Below are 25876 nucleotides of genomic sequence, written 5' to 3'. Positions count from 1 at the left end.
TTTATTGAATCAAAATGTTTTTTACATTTATTTTATAAGGCATGGTATATAGTTAAGACTAAAATCACTGCCTGAGAAGTTTCTCCATTTCTGATATACTTCAATTCTTTTGCAAGATCAGAGAGACCTCCCTGCCCTGCAGAAAATATTATTAATTGATGTGGGATAAGCTTTCTAGAAGAACAAGCTGGGGCTACTTAATATAAGCAATATTGGGCAGATCAACTAAATGGCTTGAGTACTAAAACATGTCAAAGTGTGAATCACCACTGTCAGAGCAAGCTTTTAACAACTTTAATTGATATAATTGGTATGCAATATATCTTACAACAAATATGGATACAATCACATCAAATATCAAAGAATTTGCAGGTCTTCCCATCTTTAAATCATGTCAGCTAACTTATCCCAAGAAAACAATCTGGCACTGGTCTCCTGGTTAGCACTATTACCAATATCAACTAGCACTTTGAAATCAAAGTTAAAATGGTACATTCATTTGCCAAAAAGGGGTTAAAGGCAAAGAAGGTGAATCAACGTGCAAATTAGCATCTGACCCAAAATTCATTTCCCAAGATGCAGGGGATTGAACCGCGCACCCTTACAAGCAAGACGAAGGGCAAACAGATGATATCAAACCAAAATCAACTCCACAAAGAACCCTGAAGACCCCCAAAGGTAAAGACCAGAGGTCTATTGATATTAGTGCTCAGGTATCCCCACTGTGCTACCCTCACCTCCTGGATCCTAATGCACCCGTGAGACTACGTCTCAGGCCATCCTCAGGCCATCCTTCATTGGAGATGGAAACTGACCTTTGTGGTTCCAGCCAGGGTTACCCTCAGTCAGTCAGCTGTACTGGGGGGTAGCCTGGAGCTGTAACAGCTGTCGGATGTGGCTACAACACAGCTGTAATTTTATAGATTTAAGTAAAAACAGCATACCAGTATAATAACAAACAGTATAACCAGTATAATAAGAAACTGAGATCACTTATATATCGATGTAATACTTAAAATGTCTATAAATATTCTTCTGCAGAAACCGAAAACACTGTAGACATGATTTCATCAGTCCTCACAACACATTTGTGAGGTAGCATGGGGGGAGGTCAATGCGAAAGCATCCTCCCCATGTAAGAAATGAAGACAGATATTCACAGAGGGTGGGAGACTTCATTAGGGCCACGAGGAAAGGAGACAGAATTGCATCTCACTGTTTCATCATTTGCAGGCTGCCGTCTAGAAGAGGCTGCTGGCCTCCCTCCCGCTCTGACATTCCTCTAATGCCTGACTCACCCTGTGCCTGGATCACTGTTTAGATCCACTGGAGCTGTTCCCCTTGGAGAGAGCTGAACAGACTCTCCCTGAGGTAAAGGTCGTCAATTAGCCACATATTTCGTGTGTGTGTATGTGTAGCAATGTCTCTTAAATTCAGTTGCTAAAATCTTTTGGCTAGTTCAAAAACAGAAAAGAGACGCATTTGGTGAAATGAGGTTCTACCCATTGGTACTTTATACTCACGTTAACAAGGAGCACAAGGGTTTTTACAGGAAGCTGTCACCTTGGGAGGGGGTGCGTAACACTGCCTGCTGGTTGAGATCTGCTTTTAGGTCCAGATCCCTCTCTATTTTCATACGGATTTAGAAGTTAATAAAAGCAACCAATGCTCCAACTGCTCTTGCACAATTGCAGCCTTAGGTAAGAAAAGAGGCTGGCTGGGTCTATGGCTTATAGCTGGTCAGAATTTCTTGGCAAGAGGCTGTGTCCTCTGATCCAATGTTTATGACGGAAGCAGTATCAGAAGTGCACCTCTACAAAGGGGTTTCATGGACACTTTGTCAAAAGTGTTTTTGACTGAGGGACAAACTATGGAATGTTCTGTTTTATTTTTGCTAAACTGAAAGCCCATGCAAAGAGTGAAGGTAGGGAACAGGTACAATTATTCAGGCCAAGCTTGGCCAGAGAGGGCATCACTGGTCATTTCTTGCCATTTTTTTTTGAGAATAACACTTAAATTTAAAAAAAAATCGAGACACCAGAATTCCACTCCACATTACCCACTGCTTTTGTAAAGTACCTCTGGAGGCGGCCCATTCTCCTTCGGTCCCTAAGGAGCTTAGGAATAAATTCTGTTCAGGGTGTTGGATGTCAGGTTTGTGGAAATGGCCTGATCCTGGTGTCTTGAAGACCAGAGGCGTTTCGGACAGCGCAGCAGTGGTGGTTTACAAGCCGGCACTTTGCTGGCCACAGTGAGTGACAGAATGAGCTGAGGATCATGTTTCTGGAAACTAACAGAGTCGTGGTAGCAGGTCCAAGTTTAGAATTAAAAATTGACCAGTGTCAAGTTCTTTAGGACCCTGTTGGACAATGTAAAACATTTTGCAACAGGACCCGATGTATGTTTTCTCCTCCCTGAAATCAGGACGTCAGACGCTGGTTGCCAACACTCCGTGTTAGAGGAGGACAGTTACAGCTGTGGAACGCGGCTGCCTAGAACACGACAAGAAACAAACAAGGCAGCGTGTGTGCCCAGGACTAACCATGAGCTAACGAATTAAACACTTTGAGATAAAAATTTAATGAATCATTTTATTTAATTAAAAATCTGGGAGTGTTTTGTTGTGTCATAATGGGCACTGCAATAAATGACAGATTCTCAGACTCAGCACTGGTGACACTGTGGGCCAGATGATTCTTTGTTGTGGTGGACTCTTCTGTGCATTGCAGGGTGTTAGCACATCCACAGTCTCCTTCCCATTAGTAGCACCCCAAAGTTGTGACAATCAAAAATGTCACCAGATGTCTGCATGGGTCCCTTCCCAGTAGGGGGTGCAAAACTGCCTGCTGGTTGGGAACCACTGCAATAAATGAATACCTGCAAAAATGATCAGTTCTTTCTCAAAATTTGCTATGTGGGATTTTAAGTCTATCTATCTTTTGATTCATTAAAGGGTGAGATTACCGTATTTTGCCATGTATAATGCATACCCACATTTTTGTGCATAGTATACACGAATTATTATGCCCATGGTGTGTAGTCATGATACCCATGTATAATGTGCATCTTTATTTTTCCTTCAAATATTTGGGCAAAGGGCGCATTATACATGGCAAAATATGGTAGTGAGGTAAGTGTATGGGGATAATAAATGGATTAACCACTGTGTCTGTTTACGATAGAAATGCCTCACTGAGCAATTACAGATAGACTAGTGTCTTACTTTTTTGTTTAAAAACAGTATATCTCCGTTACCAAACAGATAGTAAGGCAGTGAACCAGTTGCTTTGTGGGTATTGAGCAGGGAATCTATGGCCTTCTCCAGGCAGTGAACACCTCTGACAGTTACTGAGAACTGATTCCCACTTTACCTAACGAGGTGCTCAGTGCATGCCAGCTCCCGCCCTCCTCCACTCCCCCCACTGCACACTCCCTCCACACACCTCTTGCTTTCTCTTCTCTCAGCTCATCTCCCAGCTTTCTTCCGTGGAACCACAACTCCACGGAAAGCTTATGGGCTGGGAGGCCAGCTGCTGTTGACTTAGCACAGGCACCCTTAGCAGGGACAAGAGGCCTGGAGGAGAGAACAGGTAGAAGGTACGCTGAGATGTGACAGCAGCCAGCAACTCTGCCCCTCTGCCTGATGGCCTCCTCAGGGCACCTTCTTGTTTCCTCTTTCATTAATTAGGCAGCTAAGAAGCTCGGTGCATTTTGCAGAACCAAGCAGGGGTCCTGTCAGATACAACCAGATGAATAGAGCTTAAAAAAGGACTCTGAGAAATCCCTACTTCCTCATCTGCAGGGTGAAATCCTCCCAGTACTCATTTCCTTTCCACTGTTGGAGATTTAATATCATTTCCTAAATAAAAGTTTTAAGAAATACCACAGACAACAAGTTCCCCTAAAGCCCCTGACAAAACAAGTGGATTCCTCTTCTTCAGTCCTCGCAGTGGGTCCTGTGGTGGATACAGAAGTCCCCGTCGCGGCGTTCTGGCCTGGCTGCCCGGGGTTGGCCCATTTCAGCTGCAAGTCAGCCTCCACACACCATTAAATATGGTTCTTTTTGTACCAGAAAGAGGAAGTTGTAGTAGCCAAAGAAGAAGGAGGAAAATGAAATAACCAAACCAAAAAACGGGCTGTAAGATTGTCGCTCAGTGTGCATCAGGTACTTGTTATTAAATCTACAGGCTAAGCACTTATAAATAAAGAGCAGTTATCCCTTGCCCCAGGCCGCGTTCCTTTGTTAGGAGTCGTCATACAGAGGGTTGTTGTAGTTTCCCCAGGACCCGTAGTCGTGGTCATCCAGAAGCCTTCCGTAGGAGGAGTGCCTGGTGGGAAGGAGAAGACAGCTATGGTTACTTGGAGAAGTTGCCCATCTGAGGACAGCCTGACACCCTGCTGCCGAACTGGGGGCAGGGGGTGGGGGGACAGTGCGCAGGTCACAGGGCACATGTCGGGGAGCTGTGATGGCTCCACTAGGGCAGCCCCAGCAACCAGGGCGTCAGCAAACACCCTGTAAATGACGACTGATCATCTGGGAGCCCAGATGGCACCTTCTGTTGAGATCAGCGAGGCCCTGTCTTTCTCCTTGACTTCTGGTGCTGGAGAAAGAGAGGCCCATTTCCATGGCTATTTGAAAAAAGGAAAGGAGAGAAAGAGAAGGTTGCATTCCTGGCATTTGGACTTAGGTCCTGGACTTCATTTTCCCTGAAATAAGAATGATATAACCAGAACAACGGTTGCTGTAGCCACCCCTCCTGGCGTTTATAGAGTGTTTTACAGTCTACAAAGTGCATCTATGTTTCATTTCCACTTGTTCCTCAAGTGAACAAAGCCATGGGGCAGGTATTGTTTATCTTTATTTCTCCAGTGAGCAAAATAGGGCTCAGAGATATTAACTGATGTGCTCAATGTCACCCAACTGAGCTATGGGTGGTCAAATCCTTACCTCCTGGATCTAAGTCCAATGCTCTGACCTCAGCTTCCCAGAGTCTGATAGACACCTTAGTTAAATGGCAATCTGGGCTTAACAGGCTTTGGTGAGTCATTCTGGGAACCTGTCCCACAATTAATATTATTCCTATGAGAAACTGAAGTCAGATTGCTCTCACTCCTCTCTTCAAACCTTTAAGTGGCTCCTCCTCTCACAAGTAAAAGCCAAAGTCATTAAAAACTCTGTGAAGCCCTACAGGATCTGGCCCTCATTACTTTCTGAGCACATCAGCTACTACTCCAGCTCTTGTTGTTCCCTCGGCTCCAACATGCCCGTCTTCCCTCTCATGCCTGACACACTCTTGCCTCAGGGCCTTTGCACTCACTGCGTCTCTCAGCTTGGAACAACTGTCCTACTGATCTCCACACATGGCACATTCCCTCATCTTCTTCAAGTCTTGGTACAAAAGGCACTTTCCCAGTGAGGCCTTCCGTAAGAACTCCATTTACTTGCACGCCCCTCCCACCTCAGCACTCCCTGCTTTATTTTTCTCATAGTTCTCAACACCTTCTAACAGAGTCTACTCGTATAACTCACGTTCCTATTTTGTTACTTCACTTCGCCCCTAACTGGACCATAGTATAAATTATTGGCCCGTTTTGTTGTTGTTGTTATTGTTGTTAGCTCTATCTCCAGAAGGCTATCTGGCACATAGTCATCAATAAATGCTGGTGGAAGAAACAGTGATGGGGGCCGGCGGGGGGGGAATACATCCTGCAAGGCCAATCTGTTCACAAAATGGTAGCTTCCTGGGCAGTACTATAGTCATTTTATATTAGAACTAATGACAGGATTGGGAAAACACCACGAAATGAGCATGTGGTGCCTCTGAGGCTCGTGCTAGTGTGGGAATTAGTGCACCTGCCACTGGAAACCAGCTCTGCTATGTATAGTGCAGATAAACATACCCAGTCCCCCTAATTTTTATCTCAACTAGATACAAAAATTAAACAAACTAAAAACAATCTGAGAAGCACAGAAAGCATTTGCTATATTAATATTTGTTGCTAAGATCATTGTTGTCCCTGCTGAAGCTTATTGCCATCTGCCAGGCGTTTGAAAGAGATGATCTGTTGAAAAGCACCGGATCCTTGATGTGCTGGTTTCAAACTCGTGGCCTTCAAAATCCTGATTTTTGTCCTGCAGACTGGCTCAGCTGATCCAGTCTACACTCCTGCGAACGTGAGGCTGTTCCCCAATGTGTCTTGTTTTCACTACAGGTCCACATTCATTTCTGTGAGTGCGAGAAGGAAAGACATCACAAAGAACACAGCACTGATCTTCTGACTGACTGAACGCAGAGGCCAGTTTTGGTAACTGGGGTCACCAGCTATCCATTGCCAACATTCCCCCCACATTTTACAGTTTCAATTCCAGGTAAATCCTTTAACAGGAGGGTTAAAAGTGGAAGCCATAGAATGAAGAAGTGAAAATCAATGGATTATGAGACTGGAGCCGAGCCTCAAGTTCGGCCTGACTTAACACTCAAGCCTGGCCAGTGTCCACCTAACAAACACACTCTCTTATTGCTAGTGTGCTTCCGCCTCCCCTTTATGTGGTAATGTAACTTCTCACACCATTTTTATTTCTATCATGTAATTTTATTCTGTTGATGGGTCAGTAGGGCCAATGGATGTGTGTCCTCGAATGTGTTTTTAACCCCGTTTCTTCATCGATAAAGTGGAGAAATGTAAAAAAGCTGTGTTAGGGTCACTGGGAGGATTAAATGAGGTAATGCATATAAAACGCCTGGCCCATAGTCAATGCACAATACATGTTGGCCAATGTTGCTTTTTAATTTTTATTGTAATGAAACTTACATAAGCCCATGGCAAATCCGTAAATAGTTTTAAAAAAGATGTTGAGTGAAAAGCGAGCCTCCCTCCCACCAGGAACTCCTGAAACTGTGCCCTAGGCACAGTTATAAGACCAACTTCTCAGAGTGCTGTTATTTGAAGCGTTATAAATTATCTGCATGTAGGAATGAGGTTAGGGGAATAACAATCTTCTGGTCACCAGGTTTTACCGGTAATGGCTATTTTAGGTAAGGCTATTTGATCAGAACTGTATCTGTATTAGAAGTGACACCCACTGCACATGCAGTAGTAAAATAAAGGGATAGATGGGTCTTTTCATTTTTCTCAGTCTTCTCATTTGATTAAACAGTGAGTTAAGCAAAATACTGATAAATGAGGAGAGCCAAGCAAGAGATATAGATAAACCATATTTGGGCATGTACTGAATCAACCCATAGGGCATGATAAATATATTAATGAGCCTAAAGAAGAAGAATTGGGTGTGCTGGGATTCAAGCCAGGTTTGTTTAAATCCAGCCATATATAGAAAGAGCTAGACAAACACATTTGTGTGTGTGTGTGTATGTGTGTGTGTGTGTGTATGTGTGTGAGGTAAGGGGAGAATAATTAATGATCACTTTAAACTCTCTCTCCAGGTCAAAGCTTCTTAAATCATGGCATGTTTTAAGTGGAAATGGGGGAGGTTTTCAGACAGGCATCTGTGGAGTCGAAGAGGTGAAAAAGCTCCCATTCCCCAAATTAGGAAGGTGGCACCCAGGGACATTAGAGGACTTCTCTGTGTGATTTCACGGTAGGTAGAGCTGGTGCTGACACCTGGGTCTCCCTGTTCTGTAACGCTGTACTGCGTCATCTCGTTTCAGTCTAAATAGCAATCTGTACGGATGACATCATCGCGGGTCAAAGAGGCTGTGTTTACTCAGTTTCTCAGTGAGGACTGGCATGCATCCAACACAGCCGTTTCTGCTTGCTGTGACTTGGCTCCCCTTAGACAGTAAACCTCTTGGGGACAGACTACGTCTTCTGTTTCATTTTATTTTCTGAACATCTAATAGGTTGCTCTTGATGCAGGGGTTCTTTCATAAATACTTGATGACAACTGCGCATATTCAGTGGCGCATAAATAGCATCTGTGGGGTTTGTTTGGTCGATGCCAGCAGGGAGTAGCGTGGTTCTGTGGCAACTGACTGTACAATAGAACTGTGGCAAAGGGAAAGCATCTCATTAAAGAACACAAAGGGTCAAAGCCACTATGTTGACCTTAAACATGGGAAGAAGAAAGAGAATCGCAGCCAAATTTCTCCCACATGATGACATGGCTTTAAATCACTTGGCACAGCGCTCACAGTCCCTGTTAATCAATGGCACTGTGCTTATGGTCAGTGTTACCCGACTGTATGGTATGGCTCAGTTAGCTAAGAGCAGAACCCAGGGGACACGACAAGGAATGATTTATGTTAAGTCCTTGCCTCACGGCTTCCTTCTCAACTGGCTTTGTTCTAACAGGAAGCAGTCCTCCCCACTTGCCCCCTCCCCACTCGGCGAATCCTTCTTGATGACAATTGGAACATGGGTGTGGTGGTGACGGTGTGGTTAGAGGCCTTTTCCACGATGACAAAATGGTACCTGCTTTAAGATAACTGTAGTACCAATACTGAATGGAGACTCAATTGTCTTTGAAAATGGATGATGTTTTACTTTCCTGTGTTGAAACTAACATATTTTAAAAAGTGCCTTCTCCTTTATGAGGGTCAACCACAGTTCCCCATCAAGGCTCCAACTTTATTAACTCCCCTCTGCTCTTTAATCAGGCAAGCTTGCCATTCAATCATTAGTGCTTATTATGTGCCAAGAAGGAAGGATGTATATGGATGAAGAAGACATGGCTTCGTGCTGTGAAATCACAGCTGAATCTGCATCTCATTAGTCATTAGTAATTAAGCCATAGATTTTTTAAAAAATGTTTTATTTATTTATCTTTTTTAGAGGGGAAGGGAAGGGGAGAGGAAGAGAAACATCAATGTATGGTTGCTTCTCATGCATCCCCTGCTGGGAACTCGCCCCTGCTGGGAACTGGCCTGCAACCCAGGCATGTGCCCTGACTGGGAATCGAACTGCGATTGTCTGGTTCGCAGGCCTGTGCTCAATCCACTGAGCTACACCAGCCAAGGCAGCCATAGATTTTTATCATCCAGCAACAAAGCTAGGTTCGTGTGGCAGTCCCTGCCTCCCTTTCTTTCTTCTTCTTTTTTTTTTTGGTTGGCTTTCCTCCTCTGATTGTCATTTTCCTGCTTGACTCCTTTCATTCAACAAGTCATTGAAAAGTTACATTTATCAGTTCCTCTTCTGGGGTCTGGGGGATACTTCAGTGAGTTAAAAGACCAAAACCCTGTTCTAAAGGAGCTTACATTCTAGTGGCATCAGACACAATGAATAAGACATGAAAACAATTAGGTAGATGGTAATAAATGCAATGGAGGAAAATAAAACAGGGAAAGGGAAGTGCGGAATTCCAAGTGGGAGGTGGGGATTATACTTTTGGGTATAGTGATCAGGGAAGGTCTCACTAAGATGACATCTGAGCAGACACGTCAAGGAGATGTGAATGAACCACAGGGACACCTGAGATGCACCCTGTGGACAGAGAGAACAGCAAGTGCAAAGGGCTCTGGGGCAGGAGCAGACAACACATCTGTGTGGTACATACTGAACTATAATCTAAAAAATTAACTTCTTATATTGGGATGACTTTAGATTTATAGGGAAACTGCAAAGGTAAATGCCCATGTGCCCTCCACCCAACTTCCCTTGATGTTAACACCTTCCATGATTGTGGCTCATTTGTGAAAACTAAGAATTGGGAGCTACAATGTTGAAGCCAAGAAGACTGTGACCATTAAGGGTGATTTTATTTGACGACAGTTACCATAGCAAGTTAGTGACAGAATGAGTATCATAATTCAGGAATTCTATCAGTTTCATCTTCTAATTACTAAAATCCCAATGATGAAAACATTTCCATATATCATTTTCAAAGTGTTCTTTACAAAGTCTGGGTTTCTTTTGAAAAGCAGTTACTTTCAAACTAATCTTGAAATAACCACATTTACTTTGAAGGAAAAGATACAATTTTTTAATTTTATTTTTTAAAATCATCAACAAGATATCATACTGGTAGATACTCATTACAAAAGGCCTACACGTGGGAACACCTGTCTATTTCTAACCAAATTCAGAGTCACAAAGTAACCAGTGCCAGTGCGTGGTTTCTACGACTTTCCCTTCTCTAAACCTAGTTTCTCCTGATTTGGAGGCAATGAATACTGCTTGCCCTAAACTTTCCTAATGCTTCCAGAGCCATTCACTTGGGCAACAAGGTTTTTAAAGCAACTCTCATATTCTAGGTCCTGCCAGGGGCTTTATATCCTTGTGGTGGAGGATACCAGCAGAGCACGCGGTTCCAGTCAGGGAAGTGAGTGGTACAGAGGAGGCATGTGTGGCAAGGAACTCACCACGGAGAGGGTGGGGAGGAGACCTTTGGAGGGGGTCCCTTTAGGGTTGGACAACTTGGAATCAGCCAGATAAAACACAGCGACCCAATACCTCCGACAGAGGGATTGGTATGTTCACAGTAACAGACCATGAAACATTGGGGCAATCTATCTGGAAACTCGAGAGCAAAGTGTGTGTTTGGAGAGTTAGGGGATGTGGCCAGCAGCACTGGCATCACCTGGGAGCTAGTGAGAAAGTCTGATGCACAGGCCCCATCCCAACCTACTGAAGCAGAACCTCTGGAGCTGAGACCTAGGAAACTGTGTTTCTAGCAAACTCTCTCGTTGATTCCTATGCACACTAAAGGTTGAGGTAGCTAATCCAGTCACTTAGCTCTTCAGAATGCCAAAGCTGATCTGAAAAAGGCAACCTGTAGGTCACAAATTCTAGATCTTAGCCTTTATGACTGGCTGGGCCTACTCTTTAAACCTAACAACCACCAGAAAGAACCCAGTTGTATAAAATATAATTACCAGAAGACTTAAAGCAAAACAGGTGACTTCTAACAAGATACTTTCAGAGGGAGGCCCTGTTGTGTCTGTAAATCAATATCACATTTATTTTTGTGAAGGGAACAGCCGTCTTGTCTGTCTGGGTTACCAGCACGCCGCCTAATTATAGCAGCATCCACGTTGCTGGCGATAGCAGATAGGGTCTCCGGCACAGGGGATTATCTCGTGGCTGAATGGTTTTGAGCCAATCCAAATAAAACAAACCTGACTTACCTCATTCTTCAATCATCACTAATTAAAGGCGGCCTCTGCAAGAGGCAGGCGAGGCCTTTGCTTTCTTTGAAACTTGCAAACAAGCCTTGGAATACAGACTGCTCAGAGATTGTTTCTATTTAGGAACTGATGACATGGATGCAACTTCACGGGCGTGTAGAAAAAGCACACCTGAACCTGCCGGACGGGACCTGAGAAAACGAAGCTGCCGCGCCATCTCTCCCCTCATCATAGGACTCCCTTCTGCTTCGATTCCCTGACGCCAACTGGGCGGGACTGTTGGCACTTACTGTTTTACTAAGCACTGAGTAGCGAGCATTGTTTTAATGACAGCAGTCGTTAGCCCTTCCATCATCCTCATCTCATACCTGGCACCGCGTGTTTCTTTGTATCGCAATTTAACCCTTGTAACGACCATGAGTCAGGTATCAGTATAGCCCTATTTTACAGAGGAAGAAACTGCGTGCAGAATGATTAATATCCCTGCTCTGTGGTCTGTGTTCGTTACCACCATGCTACCTGGTCTCTCCAGGGACTCTCCATTTATTACTTCATCTTTGAAACAAGCTTGAAAGAGAAGTATTATGAATGCTACTTTTGCAGATGAAACTATTAAATATCAAGGAGATTATAATTTGCCTAAATGGTAAGTAGGACCGAATGGCACTGCTGCTGGCTAAAATGGTGGTGGGGGTGGGTCGATAACAGAGAAGAGCCCTGGAAGATTCTTAAAGCCACATCCAAAAAGTGGCTCACCTCTCAGAAAATGTGGTTCTCTGGGCAGAGAGACACTGGTTTTTTGTTACAAAACCAGTGGTCATGGTCCCCAAACAATAGGAGTGTGAAAACAGCTAATGAGTTTACTGATGTTTTAAGAGGGAAGTAGAACTTGGGGGCAAAGGTGAAACTGCTAAGGTACTGTCAATAGAGCTTGCAAGGTGCACCCTTTTTCTGGTTGGGAGGCTGACCTCTCAAAGTGGATTCTTCTTTTGCATTTGCAGGGACATAGCCTGTGTTTCAGGCCAGAATCTAATGGTTCCCTCATGGGTTGTGATTTCAGTCACTTGCTCCTCCAGCCAAGTGAGCTAAACAGCCACAGACAACAGGCCTCTTGTTGTGTTATTGTTCTCAGAAATCTGGGATGATAGGAATAAAATAAATTTCCAGCCAAGGCAAAACCTAGCCTTAGGTACACATGCACGCACGCACGCACATGCACACACATGCATCTGTCAACTGAGCCAAATGTATTTTTGATGAATGATTAGTGGGGCTTTCCAAGAATCTGGCAAACAACACTTGAAGAGGTTTTTTAGCTCAGCTTTAAGATTCATGATAGTTATTAACCTCTTTATGTCATCATTTTGCCAAAATAATTAACGGATCAACAGAATGGGGTTTTCCTTAGGGGGTTTTCAAACAGAGATCTGATCATTTTATTCATTCCTAAGTTTGTTGTGCCAAAGATGAATAGCGACCCTTATACCACTGGGGGCCTTTCTACACTTCAGAGGGAGGACCTATCTTGGGGAGAGAAACCATGGCTAATTCCATGTCATCACTCGCCGCATTTATCTAGTGTTGAGAATGCCTTGAGAAAATATAGTTTAAAGTTCTAGAATAAAATGTTATGCAATTTTAATCAGCACTCATTAGAACCCACTTAAATAGCCTGCTCATGAAATTTTCCAAATGCAGCAAGTTCTGTGGTGGCAGGACTGTGTCTCGTCACTGATGTGATCCCCCCGCTCCCAGGCTCAGAAGGGCGCCCGGCACATGGCTCATACTCAGTAACTAACATCAAGCAGCTGCCCTATTGTTGGGGACCCTTCCGGTTGACCACTTTGATGATGACGATGAAGATGACGACGGCAGCAGTGGCAGGGCTACATACTTAGGAAGCAGTATCTAGTGACCCTCTCAGTAATGCTGTCAGGGAGTTAAAATCACAGCACTTACTTTACCAGGGAGGGATGTGAGGGGGAGTGAAGCTCCATAACCTGCTCAGGTCACAGGAGAACCTGCTCCAAAGTGGTAGAAATGGGATTTCCACCAAGGCCTCCCTGCTTGTGGGGTCTGGATTCTTTCTTAGCTGCTGTTTGAGACTGCCTGTTGCCCAGTGGTGATGAGTTTGAGATGGTAAACTTGAACACTTGCTTGGAGTCAAGAAAAGGGTCCTGAAGTTATTTCAACGTCATTTTAGGCAAGAGGGAAGAATTTCTATTTCAAGCCACACTCTAGTGAAGGTTGTGTTTTTGGTGACATAGCCCTTCAGAAACTCACCAGTGGTGATTCCGGAATGACTCTAAATTAATGCGTAGGTCTCTTTTTTTGAGCACTGACATCCCGCCCCCAACAGAGAAAGAAACTTTGTTATAAATTGGGAATGAGGCTCCCAGACTAGTTCATAAATGCAATTTAACTCACAATTAAAATACAATGTATCTGTAATAATAAACTCGTAATTGAGCCAGATGAAAAAGAGCACTATTCAGTCAGATATAATTCATAAAATTAAGTTTGCTGCTCTAGGAAATATAGACTTAATGAAGAGAGAGGGTTTTTTATATGAAGAAGACTTAAGGATGCTTTTATGAAGTCTTTAAAAAAAACGGACAGTACTGGCCCTTTAATTCCAATTTCTCTTCCAAACCTGGCTTTCCTACTCTTTGTACCTTAGGAATAGATGATATTACAGGACACTCTTATACTTGGCACCGCCATCTGATTGACTTGGTGCACATTTAGAACAAAAGGTGGAGGGAAGCAAAAGGGAAGGCGCTGGAGAGTTGCGTAGTGGGCATTGGTCCGTTCAGGGTGACTGGAGTGGATGAGGAAGGGCCAGGAGAGGGGGCAGTAAAGGCGACGTGTGCATAGGGATGAGAACGTGAATACGTGAGGTCCGCATGGGGAGCCAAGGCAGGAGGGATGGACAGGGTGCCTCTTGAGGAAGAAGCACAGCTGTATGGAGAGAAGTCAGTCAGGAGGGTACGTGAGTGCACACAACAGTGCCCAACTGACTGTGGGTCTGTCTGGGACAAATCCAGCCATTGTTACTGTAACAAGAATGGTTCACGTGACAGTGATGCAACCTGGCAGTGAAGAAGAGTGGACTGGGGTGTGCATGTGTGAACAATGATGACTTCATTGCACTAGTCAGTGGGGGTGGTAGACACCACTGAGTGAGCATGTGTACTGTGTGGCTGTCAGATTCAACATGACTGAGCGAGTAGAGCAACAAATCTGCATCAAATTTTGTGTTAAGCTTGAACATTCCTCCACAGAAACTATTCAGATGATTCAGAAGGCCACAGCGATGGGCAACTGGTGATGGGCAGCTTCATCACAACACGCCCACTCACGCCTCCCATGTCATGCAGAGTTTTTTGGCAAAACATCGAATCACCCAGGTGACTCAGCCCCCCTACAGCCCAGATATGGTGCCCTGCAACTTCTGGCTTTTCCCAAAACTAAAATCACCTTTGACAGGGAAGAGATTTCAGACCATCGGTGGGATTCAGGAAAATGTGACAGGGCAGCTGGTGGCGATTGGGAGAACCGTGAAGTGCCTGCCTGCTTTGAAGGGGACTGAGGTGTCATTGTCCTAGTATGATGTTTCTTCTATCTTATGTCACAACGGCATGTTGTAAGCATGGGACAGAAAGCCAGTGTGACCGCAGCTCAGTGGTTACGAAGGAGAGACAGCTGTGGTGAGTGAGAAGAGGGAAGCAAGGGTGGGTCTATGGGTGAGCTTGAGGGCCAACCTGAGGGGTTAGGATTTATTTCTAAGGTCCCTGGGAAGCCCCTGGGGCTTTCAAGGGGGGAGGGAGCGGGTCAAAGGAGCTTCTGTAAAGACAGCTCCAACTGTGGGAGACAAACTTCAAGGAGTGGCTGTGTTCACCATGGTGGCACATGTCCTTCTGTCCCTTTTTAGGGGCACTGCACAGACTGGCAAATAGGACTGTCACTTGACATTTGGCATTACACAGGCGGAAGGACATTCAGGGTGAGTGATGTGGTTCTGAAACTGGGGTTCCACAGAGCAGTGGACAATGAAGGTGGGGGCTCCCAGGGTTTTGCCACTTTCTATTTGTCTAAAAAAGGTAAAATCTCAGCTATGACCCGTGATCACCTTCATTTCATAACAAAAGATATTTTTAAGTGAAAAACATGAGGATATAATTTCAGGGGGGGAATAATTTTATAGAAAACACCACACATTTCTATATTTGCAGCATTTTGCTTTGGTGCTGTGAAAACTTCCTTACAGACTGGGCACACGTCCACACACCAGTGTCTAGAACTTCAGTATTTAGGAACCACTGAGCTCACCCCAGTCGCCCACTTCACAGGCGAGACCACTTGAGGGTCAGGAGTCACTGGACTCCTCCCTCTGGGTGAGGAGGTGAGTTAAGCACAGAGTGGGAGGCCTCAGTCTCCTGACTCCGGGTTCATTCTCATTCCATTACAGCGCCGTGCTGTGTATTTCAGCTAACTTCCTCTGCTTTGCCAAGGTGCAGACACTGCACCCTCTATTCTTGTCCACCGAGGAGTACACTGGCCATTTTCACCTCCCTGCCCATACATCCGAGAGCTATGATACTTACTACGAAACATGCACTCAGCACAATGACTCTCAGCCCGGAGCCCCACAAAATGGAATCCTTCCCTTTGTAAAGAAGAGGGGGGGTCTCACCTGATCTTCAGATATGCTGCGACTCCAAACACCAGCAGCACCACCGCGATGACAGCCACCGTAATGGCGGCGATGCTACCTGTGGGGGAGGGAAGGCCCAGAGAGCAGGTGAGAAAGGTGTTCACTGCAGATCCGTTCGCACAGATGTCAGAGCTGGCACAAAACCCAGGGTCTTGATTCCATTACCAAAATGCTTTTCATGCTAGGCGAGGTTCTGATAAATGGTCAGTATTTGTTAAGCCCTTTTGGCTGGCCTAGAGATCAAAGAACAGTCCGGAGTAATGTTTGATTAGTTTTATAACAATGATGCCAATTTGTTGTTGCTGCTGTCATTTACAGGGGTAGGGGACACAAATCTCCTGAAATCCTATTTTCTTGTTTTATAAGCTTTGGCCCCTCTTTCTGCTATTTGCAAAATGTGGGGAGACTTGGGATGTTTTATTCAAGGGTTACTGCAAAGTATTTGATATGGGTGGTCTTAAAACAAACCAGCATCACACAGCTCTATCAGTCCTGGCCAGTTTGAAAAGGTCATCGTGGTAGGAGATGCACTAATCTTAATGATGCCATCGAATCAAAGCATTTTAAAATATTTCTCTTTGGGAAGTGTGTCCAGGTTTCATCCTTGAAAGGTAAGTTTGACTTCATAGAGAGTAAAGTTAAGTTTGGTGTAAAAATAAGGTCAAGTCTGGTAGGTAACAGTATTTTTTGTTTTCAGAATTAACCTGGTGCAATTACAAAGTAACATGAATGTTTTATTGTGTAGTTTGAAATCTGGGTCCAAAGGCAACTAGTAATGAACAGTTAAAAACAACAACCCGTTAGGCACGCAGCCTTGGGAGAATTACTGCACTGCTTCCAAAGATTACTGCTTTGAGGCACAACACTCTTTTTGTGTGAGCTCTGGGCTAATAACGTATATACTTCAGCTTTATTTCACCTTAGAAAAGCCGAGAATCAATCGAGCTCTTGTCCTCTATAGTTAAAGTGACTTTTTGGCACTAATGCTGGGGTTAGGGACCCCATTTACTCTTTCGGGCCCCTGGGAAATTATTCCCCACCTCAGCGAATGAATAGGACCCTGAGACACACTGGAAAGAGCAGCAGAGATCTGGAGTCTGAATACGCGAATTCAGGTGTGGTTCCCCTATGATTAGCTGTGTGACCATGAACTATCTAACCCCGTCCACTCACACACCACTCACCTGCAGCAACAGCCAAGAAGAGCTGCTCTGCTCCCACCCACAGTTCTTAGAGGATTAAATGAGACGCCCTGTGCGCCACGCTGAAGTACTCTGCAAATGTACCGTGCTGGACTCGTGCCCATCTGTCACGGACTAGGTCTCAAGGGTGACAGATTTGCCCCCACATTTTTGGAGATTTATCATTTGTCGATTATTTGGCCATGTCTCCTTTTATTTTCCCCATTTTTGTAAATTGTTCTTATTAGCCCTTCCACGAAAAGAACTAGAGTAGAGCTAAGAAGCAGATCAGTCTACTGATTAACTCCTTAATAAGTCCCTAAAAGTTTTGGGAGAAAGAAGGCTATGTCAGACACCTACGCCTGTAATGTCTAAAAGTGAGCCGAGGGGGTTCACTGCTAACAGAGAGACTAAAACCAGGGCGGCACGGGTTGTACTGCACCATTTCAGAGCTCCCACACTTCTGGACACTCACACGCCCATCCCCTTGCTCCTGGAATCCTAGAGCACGATTAGCACANAGCTAAGAAGCAGATCAGTCTACTGATTAACTCCTTAATAAGTCCCTAAAAGTTTTGGGAGAAAGAAGGCTATGTCAGACACCTACGCCTGTAATGTCTAAAAGTGAGCCGAGGGGGTTCACTGCTAACAGAGAGACTAAAACCAGGGCGGCACGGGTTGTACTGCACCATTTCAGAGCTCCCACACTTCTGGACACTCACACGCCCATCTCCTTGCTCCTGGAATCCTAGGGCACAATTATCAGTACACCTCTCTTCCTCCCTCCCTCCCTCCCCCTCTTCCTTCCTTCCTCTCTCTCTCTCCCTCCCTCCCTTCCTTCTCTCTCTTTCTTTATCTTTTCTTTTATCTTTTTTTACTATTGTCAAGACAGAATGATGGCACCACATTCCCTTCCCTTCCCTTCTCTTCCCTTATGAGAAGCCTCCACTCCTACTTTAAAAGGCTGCACGTAACTTCTCAGCCTCCAGACTGAGATGAAACCAGAACAACTCAAAGCTCACAGAAGCCTACTGACAGCTCCTTTAAGAGCTTGTGAGAGGAGTTACTACTGCAATGTAAGGAACTGGGAGAATTTCAAGATTCAAAAAAGTACAGCGATTGCAATTAGGAACAATTTTAAAAGCTGGTCTTTTAATTTAATTCCCCCCTGTTAAAAAATGGGACATAGTTGATTTCCCTATAGCTCTTCTTTCACGCTCCAGGGATAGTTTGATATGGGAAATTGTAGGTTTGACCTTTTCCAAAGTTTCTTCCCTAATGCAGAGCAGTTGGATCTCCTCCAATTCTGCGATATACTGATTTTATTTATATACCACCTTGTTCTAAAGATAAATTAAGCAGTTCCCCAACTCAGATGCTGTTCTTTCTTTTAAAAAAACATCAAGTGACAGTGACTTGCTTCTCCTCAATGTGACTGGTGGCTGTCCAGCTCTCAGTTAACGTCCCCTTCAAATGAGGCCCTTTAAGCCCACCTTTTCTTGGTCTCCAGCACCGGCTGGAGCTTGCAGGTGATTTTCCACCCGATGGGTCCTCGAGGGCAGCCGAGCAGAGGCACACTTCTGAGGGTGGGCACTGCCCACTCCAGGGCCAAAACATGCCAGGTAAAATAGATTGTCCTTTGGACCACTGTATTAACTATTCTGCCCCCCATCAGCTCTCCTCAGAGGGGGCCAGCCCTGGTAGCGAAGTCCTCTGGAACTAGAAGACCTTCAGCAGGCCCCTAGCCTAGGAGGGCTTGTGCCCTGAGCTCCCTGTCACCTCCACAGCAGCTGCTACTTTCAGAAGCAGCTGGGAACCTCACCCTGGGAGGTTCCACACCTCAGGGCATTAGAGTCTGAGCATATGAGGGGGTGGCTGAGCCAACGTTAGCACAACTTTATATGGTAACTGAAAAGGCTTAATTTCCTCTTTGTGAAAATGCCATTTCCTACTGAGCTCTGTCTAAACGAGACTGGAATTCCCCCTTTCCTCCTACTCTTGTTTTTTCAAGACAGGGCAGGGAAGGAGCACACAGGGAAGGTGAAGCCGGGGCAGGGGCAGCCCTGCCCTATGAAGGAAGCGAGTACACTTGGTGGGTGGTGCACTGGGCGTGGGGCTAGTGGCTGCCGTTACAGTTCTTCCTCATTGGCATCTGGAGTTACAGACTCGATGTGACTTACTCTGCAAAGCCCAGGAGCCAGAAGAGATTAAGAGAGGGTTAGAATAAATGTATCTGTATATTTCATAATCCAAGATACAAGAACATCCCACTGCGCTAGCACATCCCACCATGCCAACATGCTCTCCCTGCCCAGAGGGCTGATGAAGATCTGTGAACCAAAGCCTTCTCGAATTTTGGGCCTCTCTGAGGTGGGGATTTCTCAGTGCACTATTAATCTATTCTGCATTCGCAGGTGACTACTTTGTGCTGGCACTGTGCTGAGAACTTTATAACAATCATCTCATTTCATTCTCTTTCTGAGTTGAGTAGAATTAGCCCCACTTTATGGATGAGAAAGTTAAGGGTCTGAGAGACTAAGGGCTGGATTCAGGTTTTATAATCTGGTAAATGAGTAAGGTAACATTTGAACCCAGGACTATTCCATTCCAGGGTTTGCATTTTTACTCACTGGTACACTGGTTACTTCCCTGGCCATCTCCTACTTTTTCTTTATGACAACTTTGAGAGCTTTTCCCCCAAGCAAACGACAGGGTTGCTGTGTGTGTGTGTTAGCTCTTTGTGTCTGCTTCTTTCTGACATTCTGGGTTGAGCTTCCCCCAAAAGATTCTAATTCTATTCATCTTACGTCTCTTTCCCCTTCTTACCACACTCTTAGCCCCAACTACAGTCTCTAGCCTATAGTGGGTTCTTAACTCATTCATTTAACATCAAACAAATAAATGTAATACTGGCCCAAGAAGGATAACTGGCAGTCTTTGAGCTCAGTCACTGTGCTGAGAGAGTTCCCCCAGCAGCAGGCTCCTCACCTACCCATCATGGGGGCCCCTGCTGCCGCTCTCACCTGAGTATCTATTCCTGTGACTCTACAGCTATGGACCAACCACTGCTTAGCACGTGCTTTTGAGTCCCCAGGGACAATGGAGCCTGAGGAGAGTTACTTTAGGGATAACTGTCTGGCTAGAGTGTGGTCCCTCAGAAGGCCATGCTTCTGGCCAGACCTGGTCAGACTGCTCGAGGGAGGAGGCTGCCCTGGAGGTCATCTCTTGACCTGCTTGGACTCTGTTCTGTACCCCGTGGAGTCCTGGAACAAACTCGGGCATAATTTTAAGGGGTCCTTCTCCCCACAGCTGCCTCTCCCACCACAGACACAGCTGCTCTCTTCGTCACACACCTGCCCGCCCTTCACGGTCACAGGAAGTCTTCCGCACTCGGAAGGGGCTCTCCTGACTGGGCTACCTCTCCTTCGTGCAACCGAAATGTGCCCTCCTGTCTCCCTGGGCTTCGCAATGTTCCCGGTTCTTCCCACGTTCCTCTAGGGATGCTTCTCATTGAGGCATTTTCTTTTTTCCTCACTTTCAACACCAAAGAAATGTTCTACCCGACCCCTTTGACAGGACACTGTGTGTCATATCCAAAATGACATTACTAGGCTGTGATGGGGTGAAACCGAACAACCTCTGAAAGAAAGCGTTCTCCTAGGCTCTTTCCGGTTTTTATTTATTTATTTATATAGAATTTTTAACAGTAGGATGTATTTTATTTTTGACATCTGTAAACTAGTTAGCAGACAATATTATAATAATCTGGTATATTAAATTTCAAAGTTTAACAGCAAAACTTTGCCTTACAGATTCATTCTTTTAGGACATATGTACAACTTAGACTGCACATTCAGATAAATGCCCCTTTTCCCCTTCTCACAATAAAAGCCTTAAAAAGTGCGGTATGAAAGCCATGGCTATGAAGTTACTGCACACGCTGCATCCTGTGGCTGATGGCCTACTTAGTGGCAAGAGTAATGAGAATATCCTGCACTTAATTTAATGGAGCATAAGGAACTTAGTGAGGAAGGACCTAGCTCTTCTTAAAGAAAAAGAACTTTTCAGCCCATTTAGTTAATGAATTCCATCCCAGGATGGCTTTTTAAAAGCTTATCTGGAAAAGCTGTCTAGAATGTGCCTACTACAAATATGTCTACTCTCATTCTGCATGAGTGTCTGCGGGTAGGGAGAAGAATACCAGGTGTGTGAGAAATACATGGGTCTCCAAAGTAGTAACTTACCTGTTTTGCTAAAGCTGAATACACCTCCCCAAATCCACTATTTTATGTAAATGCTGCCAACAGATGACCTATGTAAACAATTTTGAATTAAGTTTACAGTATTTTTATAAGTCTAATGAACAGATTGAAGTCATTATACTCTCCTGTTCTCAAACTCAGGGAGTTGGTATCTGCTCTGGACATGTTGAATTCACTGGGGAATAATGATGTATGATTCAGGGAGTGTTCTGATGTCCTCAACCATTATAAAAACAAAAACCATAACCAGGAGACTTTGTAAATGATTAGCCACAGTTGTTATCTTAGAAACCACACTGCATGCAATCAAACACATGGTAATAGCCCCAGGAGGCTTGAAGATGGCCTGAGAAATCAGATCCTCAAGTTCATGGTCCACATAGTGGACTTCAGATCCCTTCTTTAAGGATATACCAAAAAATGATGGAAATTCACCCCTAACTTAAACCAAACTATACGTTATTACAGGAAGAAATATTTTATGAAGTACATTTTGTTTTTTTGAAGGCCAGTAAGTTAGTGGTTCAAAGATTATTGTCCAGGAGGCTAGGAAACCCTTATAACCTGGTCTAATGATTCATATTTCTTTACAAGTGCTTTCATTACCTATAGGGGAGAAGAAAATAATATATATGGTTTACCAGATTAGTTTCAGAACCAATGAAATAATGCAGAGAAAAATTATTTAAAAATAGTTTTATTTATATTCCACAATTTACTTGAATACTGGTTTTCTTACACACTTTTTACAGGACTTGTTTTAAAACAAAGTCTTCACATAGTGTCTGTGATGTGACTTATGGAAGAGTTCTGTGTGTTTTTATAGCTTAACTTGTACTACAGGGATGGCAGAGGGTCACGGGCAGTCCACGTGGGACTCAGACACGACATTCAGGGAGTTTCTGACGTGGGCCATCCCTTTGATGCTGACGGTACTGCGTTTGCAGAAAGACGCGACTGCAGGTTTGGATGCCTGCTCTCTGCATCTTCCAGTATTTTCTGTGTTCTCTTCCTCATTAATGTGGAATCTTGTGACTCTGGGATTAGATGCCAAAATGTTTCTTTGAAGCTTAGAACAGTCTGGTTTTACTTGTGATTTCCCCTTAATTCTGTCTCAGTATATTCATTATTTACCTAATAGCCAACTCTAATAAATTCTTGATCTCAGTAGGTGCATGTGATTAGCACAATGGTTACATCTACTGCATCTGGGACTGGAATGAGTCTTGGATTAGGGTCATCAGCCTGAAATACCAAACTGTGCCTTCCTGCAGGCACAGAGCCCACTAAATGAGTCTTAAACAATTGTATTCTTCACATTCCGCAGAGGCTGCAAAGCTAATTTTTCATTCCCAGTCTTTAGACAGGTCCTCAATGCACTCAAAGTTGACCTCAACTGGAAAGGGTTGTAGAAGGAAGGATTATAAAGCACCATCACACTGCTCACCAGAACCTTTGCCATATTGTGAAAAAACCACGAACAGTGGGAATGGGGACTTGTTGCAGCACAATAAAGCCTGGCACAGGTTGCTGGGGAGAGTGCAGACCCCACCCAAGTGCAAGCCTGTGGTTTTGCAGGGGTCCTGTGCTCTTTTAAAAAGCTGTTACTCCTGGCTGGTGTAGCTCAGTGGATTGAGTGCAGGCCTGTGAACTGCACGATCGCGGTTCGATTACCAGTCAGGGTACGTGCCTGGGTTGCAGGCCAGTTCCTGGTTCCTGGCAGGGGACTCACGAGAGGCAACCATACATTGATATTTCTCTCTCTCTCTCCTTCCTTTCCCCTCTAAGATAAGTAAATAAAATATTTTTAAAAAAGCTGTTACTGCTCCGAGACAGCCAGGGGCAGAAACTGACGGTGGGAACTTTGCAGGGTTGACAAAATGGAAGTGTCCTGCTCCTATCTGTAGGCGGCTCCTAAACCATGTGCTCACAGAAATTCCACCGTCAGCTTATTTAGAATGCACGTTAAGTACAATTCTTTGACCAAGTTCCTGGGTCTGTGCACGTCTGATCTATTTTGAGAAGAGTCTTTTACCGTCCTCCTGTTTTTCAATATTCTTGCTCTTTTCTTCCCCCTTCCTGGTCCAGGGAGCAGGTAAGAAGTGGAGAGTAGAAGCAGGTGGCCATTTTACACAGTGTGTCGGCTTGTTCGGTCAAGGTCACCCAGAGGAAAGGCACATTTTTTCTCAAAGGAATATTTTCTCTTTAAAAGCATGTGTCTGTGCAGGCGCAGGAGGAGGGAAGGGGCGACCGGTGAGGAAAGGGGCTCCAAGGGTGGAGTTTGCGTGTGCCTGAATCTCTCTGCATTATGCCAGGAGAGGCCTCCTCCATCTCCACCACGACAGCCTCACCTTGCAACTCCTTCCTCCAAATGACAGTGATAACAGCAGTAACAGACAACAACAGTAACAACAACAACGATAGCCACGGACACTTTCTTGTCACTTACTCTGTGCCAGGCACTGTTCTGTGAGCTTCAGTTATTGCAATTTGTGCAATTCCCCATAAGGGAAAAGGTATCCTCATTATATCCCTATTACGAAGGAGGAAACTGAGGCACAGAGGCACCAAGGGCCCAGAGCCACGTGGTTGGTAATTAGAAGAACTGGGACGTAGGGCAGGCTCCAGAGTCCGCGCTGCTCCCCACGCGCCTCTCCTGCCACCCTGAGCTCCAGGGATAGCTCTGCGTCTGCTTGTGGACGAAACCTGCTGCTCCGGTGCGCTCTCTACTTTCCATTGGCCGCCTGGGAATTGGGCCTAACTCAGGCTGGGTGATGATTTGGGTCTTCTTGCAGTTACTGGTGGAGGTGGGTCAAAGCTCAATAATTTAAATTGATTGGGAGGGGGACTATTTAGAAACAGATAACAGCCACACAACAGTGACCCAAGATGGCCCACATCACTGGCTTCTGGCATGTACCGTGCTCCACAATCCCTGTCAAGGGTGCCACCAAACGCTGTGTGTTGCAGTATATTAAGTACCTCAGGGTCTGTTCGTTTGATTGCTTCCCTTGGGACTGTGTGTGCACACATGTGTGTGTAGGTTGTGATGTGGGGGAGAAAAAATGAAAAAGAAAATCTCTGTTTTTGGATACCACTACCTAGGTAGATCCTAATTTTACCATTATTGAAGGTTGCTTTGGCTTCTGGCCTTGAAGGCTGCTTAAATTTCACTCCTGTTTTCCTCCTACTCTATCCCACAACAGGGGAAGCTAAGCTTACCTCTCTCTGACACCAAATTAATGCCACAAGCTTCTTCTGGATAAATTCCAAAGGCTCCCCCAGGGTGAGGACAGTGTGGGGTATAGAGGCAACAGGCCAGAGCATGGAGGTCTGACCACCCAGCTGCTGAGACTGGTGCCAGGCCCTGGGACTCACACAGGGGAGTGCAGGGCTGGATGGACAGACAGGCAGGCAAGTAAGGTAGGTGGTACCCAACTCTGCATTTTGCCTCTAACAAGGTGCGTCCGTGCGTGTGCGCGTGCGCATGCGCGTCTACAAAACCTGGAGCAGTCTCACTGACATGTTGCTGGGGGTACTTATGCATGTACATGCAAGATAAAGGCGTATGAAATACAGTTACATTAATGGTTTTACGTGAACATGTTCCACCTGCTTTCTAGACTGGAAGTCCCTTAAAGCCAAGGATACCAATTGTACTATTTGTGTAGGTACAAAGTAAGAAATCCACAAAATAACTGATTTCTTCTGAAAGTGAACTTACTTTTTAAACTGAACTTTTTTAGTAAAGGTGCAAAAATAAAACTCCTTTATAAGGCATACAGCTTGAGTACAAATATGCCACAGAAATGTTTTTAAGACAACCTAAGTTTATCTCAGTAAATTAGTCCTCCCCATGGCCCATCCCCCCAAATCTCTAAACCACTGAAGGATTCCTTAGTCATTCCTTCACACAGAGTGGCAGAAGTGAATTTTATCAAAATGAATCAAATATTATTACAACCAGAATCTTTTACCTTCTGTTTATACTCCCACCTAAAAGCTAGTTAGTGGGTGGACTTAGTCAATGAGCAGACCTGGGACTCAAACTTTGGGGCGGGATCCCCAATATCTTTACTTTTCCACTTCCTGTAATTGGGGGGATTAGCTTTAATTTTATCTAAGAGCATTTTACCTACATGGGTAGCACATGGTTAAAAATGTGTACAGAAACATAAATCTCTGTGCTTGCCTCAGCAAGTGCTTGTGACCTCTCCCTGCATCTCTCTCTCTCTCTCTCTCTCTCGTGTGGGTACATCAGCTGTGCTTTAAGGACACGGGGAGCTCAGGTTTGCAATTAATGCAACCAGGGCACTCAAGTCAGCACAGTCCCTGGTTATCACGCTTTTAAAGTATCTTTACTTCACTTACAATTACAATCTTTGCCAACACAAATGAGGCTTCTTTCCCACCTGGAATTTATTGTAATTACCTATTTAGGTCACCAGGCCCCAGCTCTCCTTTGACACCTGTAATGTGTGAACTGGACTGTTTTCTAAGAATAGCAAAGGGGACACCTCATCTGTTTTCCCTTAGCAGTAGGACAAGCCTATGACCATACAGTAGCCCCAGGTCAATGTCAGGGAGCATTCCTCTCGTTCAGTTCACCTGAAGGTGCTGCCCAGACCTAGG

The 25876-nt window shown here is 44.8% G+C and overlaps 1 protein-coding gene and 1 pseudogene across 1 annotated transcript in view; both read right to left on the bottom strand.

Moving 5' to 3' along the window:
* Positions 1-272: 272 nt before the first annotated feature.
* PARM1 (prostate androgen-regulated mucin-like protein 1) overlaps positions 273-25876 on the bottom strand; it is a 99859-nt gene continuing 74255 nt past the window's right edge. The window contains exons 3-4 of the mRNA XM_037050936.1: positions 15781-15859; positions 273-4328 (exon numbers count right to left, since the gene is read on the bottom strand). Of these exons, the coding sequence (XP_036906831.1) occupies positions 4244-4328; positions 15781-15859 (164 nt within the window). The 3' untranslated portion in view covers positions 273-4243. The remainder of the gene's footprint in view (positions 4329-15780; positions 15860-25876) is intronic.
* On the bottom strand, positions 21792-22783 carry LOC118990362 (histone chaperone ASF1-like; annotated as a pseudogene).

The sequence above is a fragment of the Sturnira hondurensis genome, unplaced genomic scaffold (assembly GCF_014824575.4).
Source record: "Sturnira hondurensis isolate 20B ecotype Veracruz unplaced genomic scaffold, ASM1482457v3 Scaffold0007036, whole genome shotgun sequence".
Taxonomy (NCBI): domain Eukaryota; kingdom Metazoa; phylum Chordata; class Mammalia; order Chiroptera; family Phyllostomidae; genus Sturnira; species Sturnira hondurensis.
The sequence above is the reverse complement of the archived record's forward strand: the minus strand, read 5'-3'. Positions and strand labels throughout refer to the sequence as shown.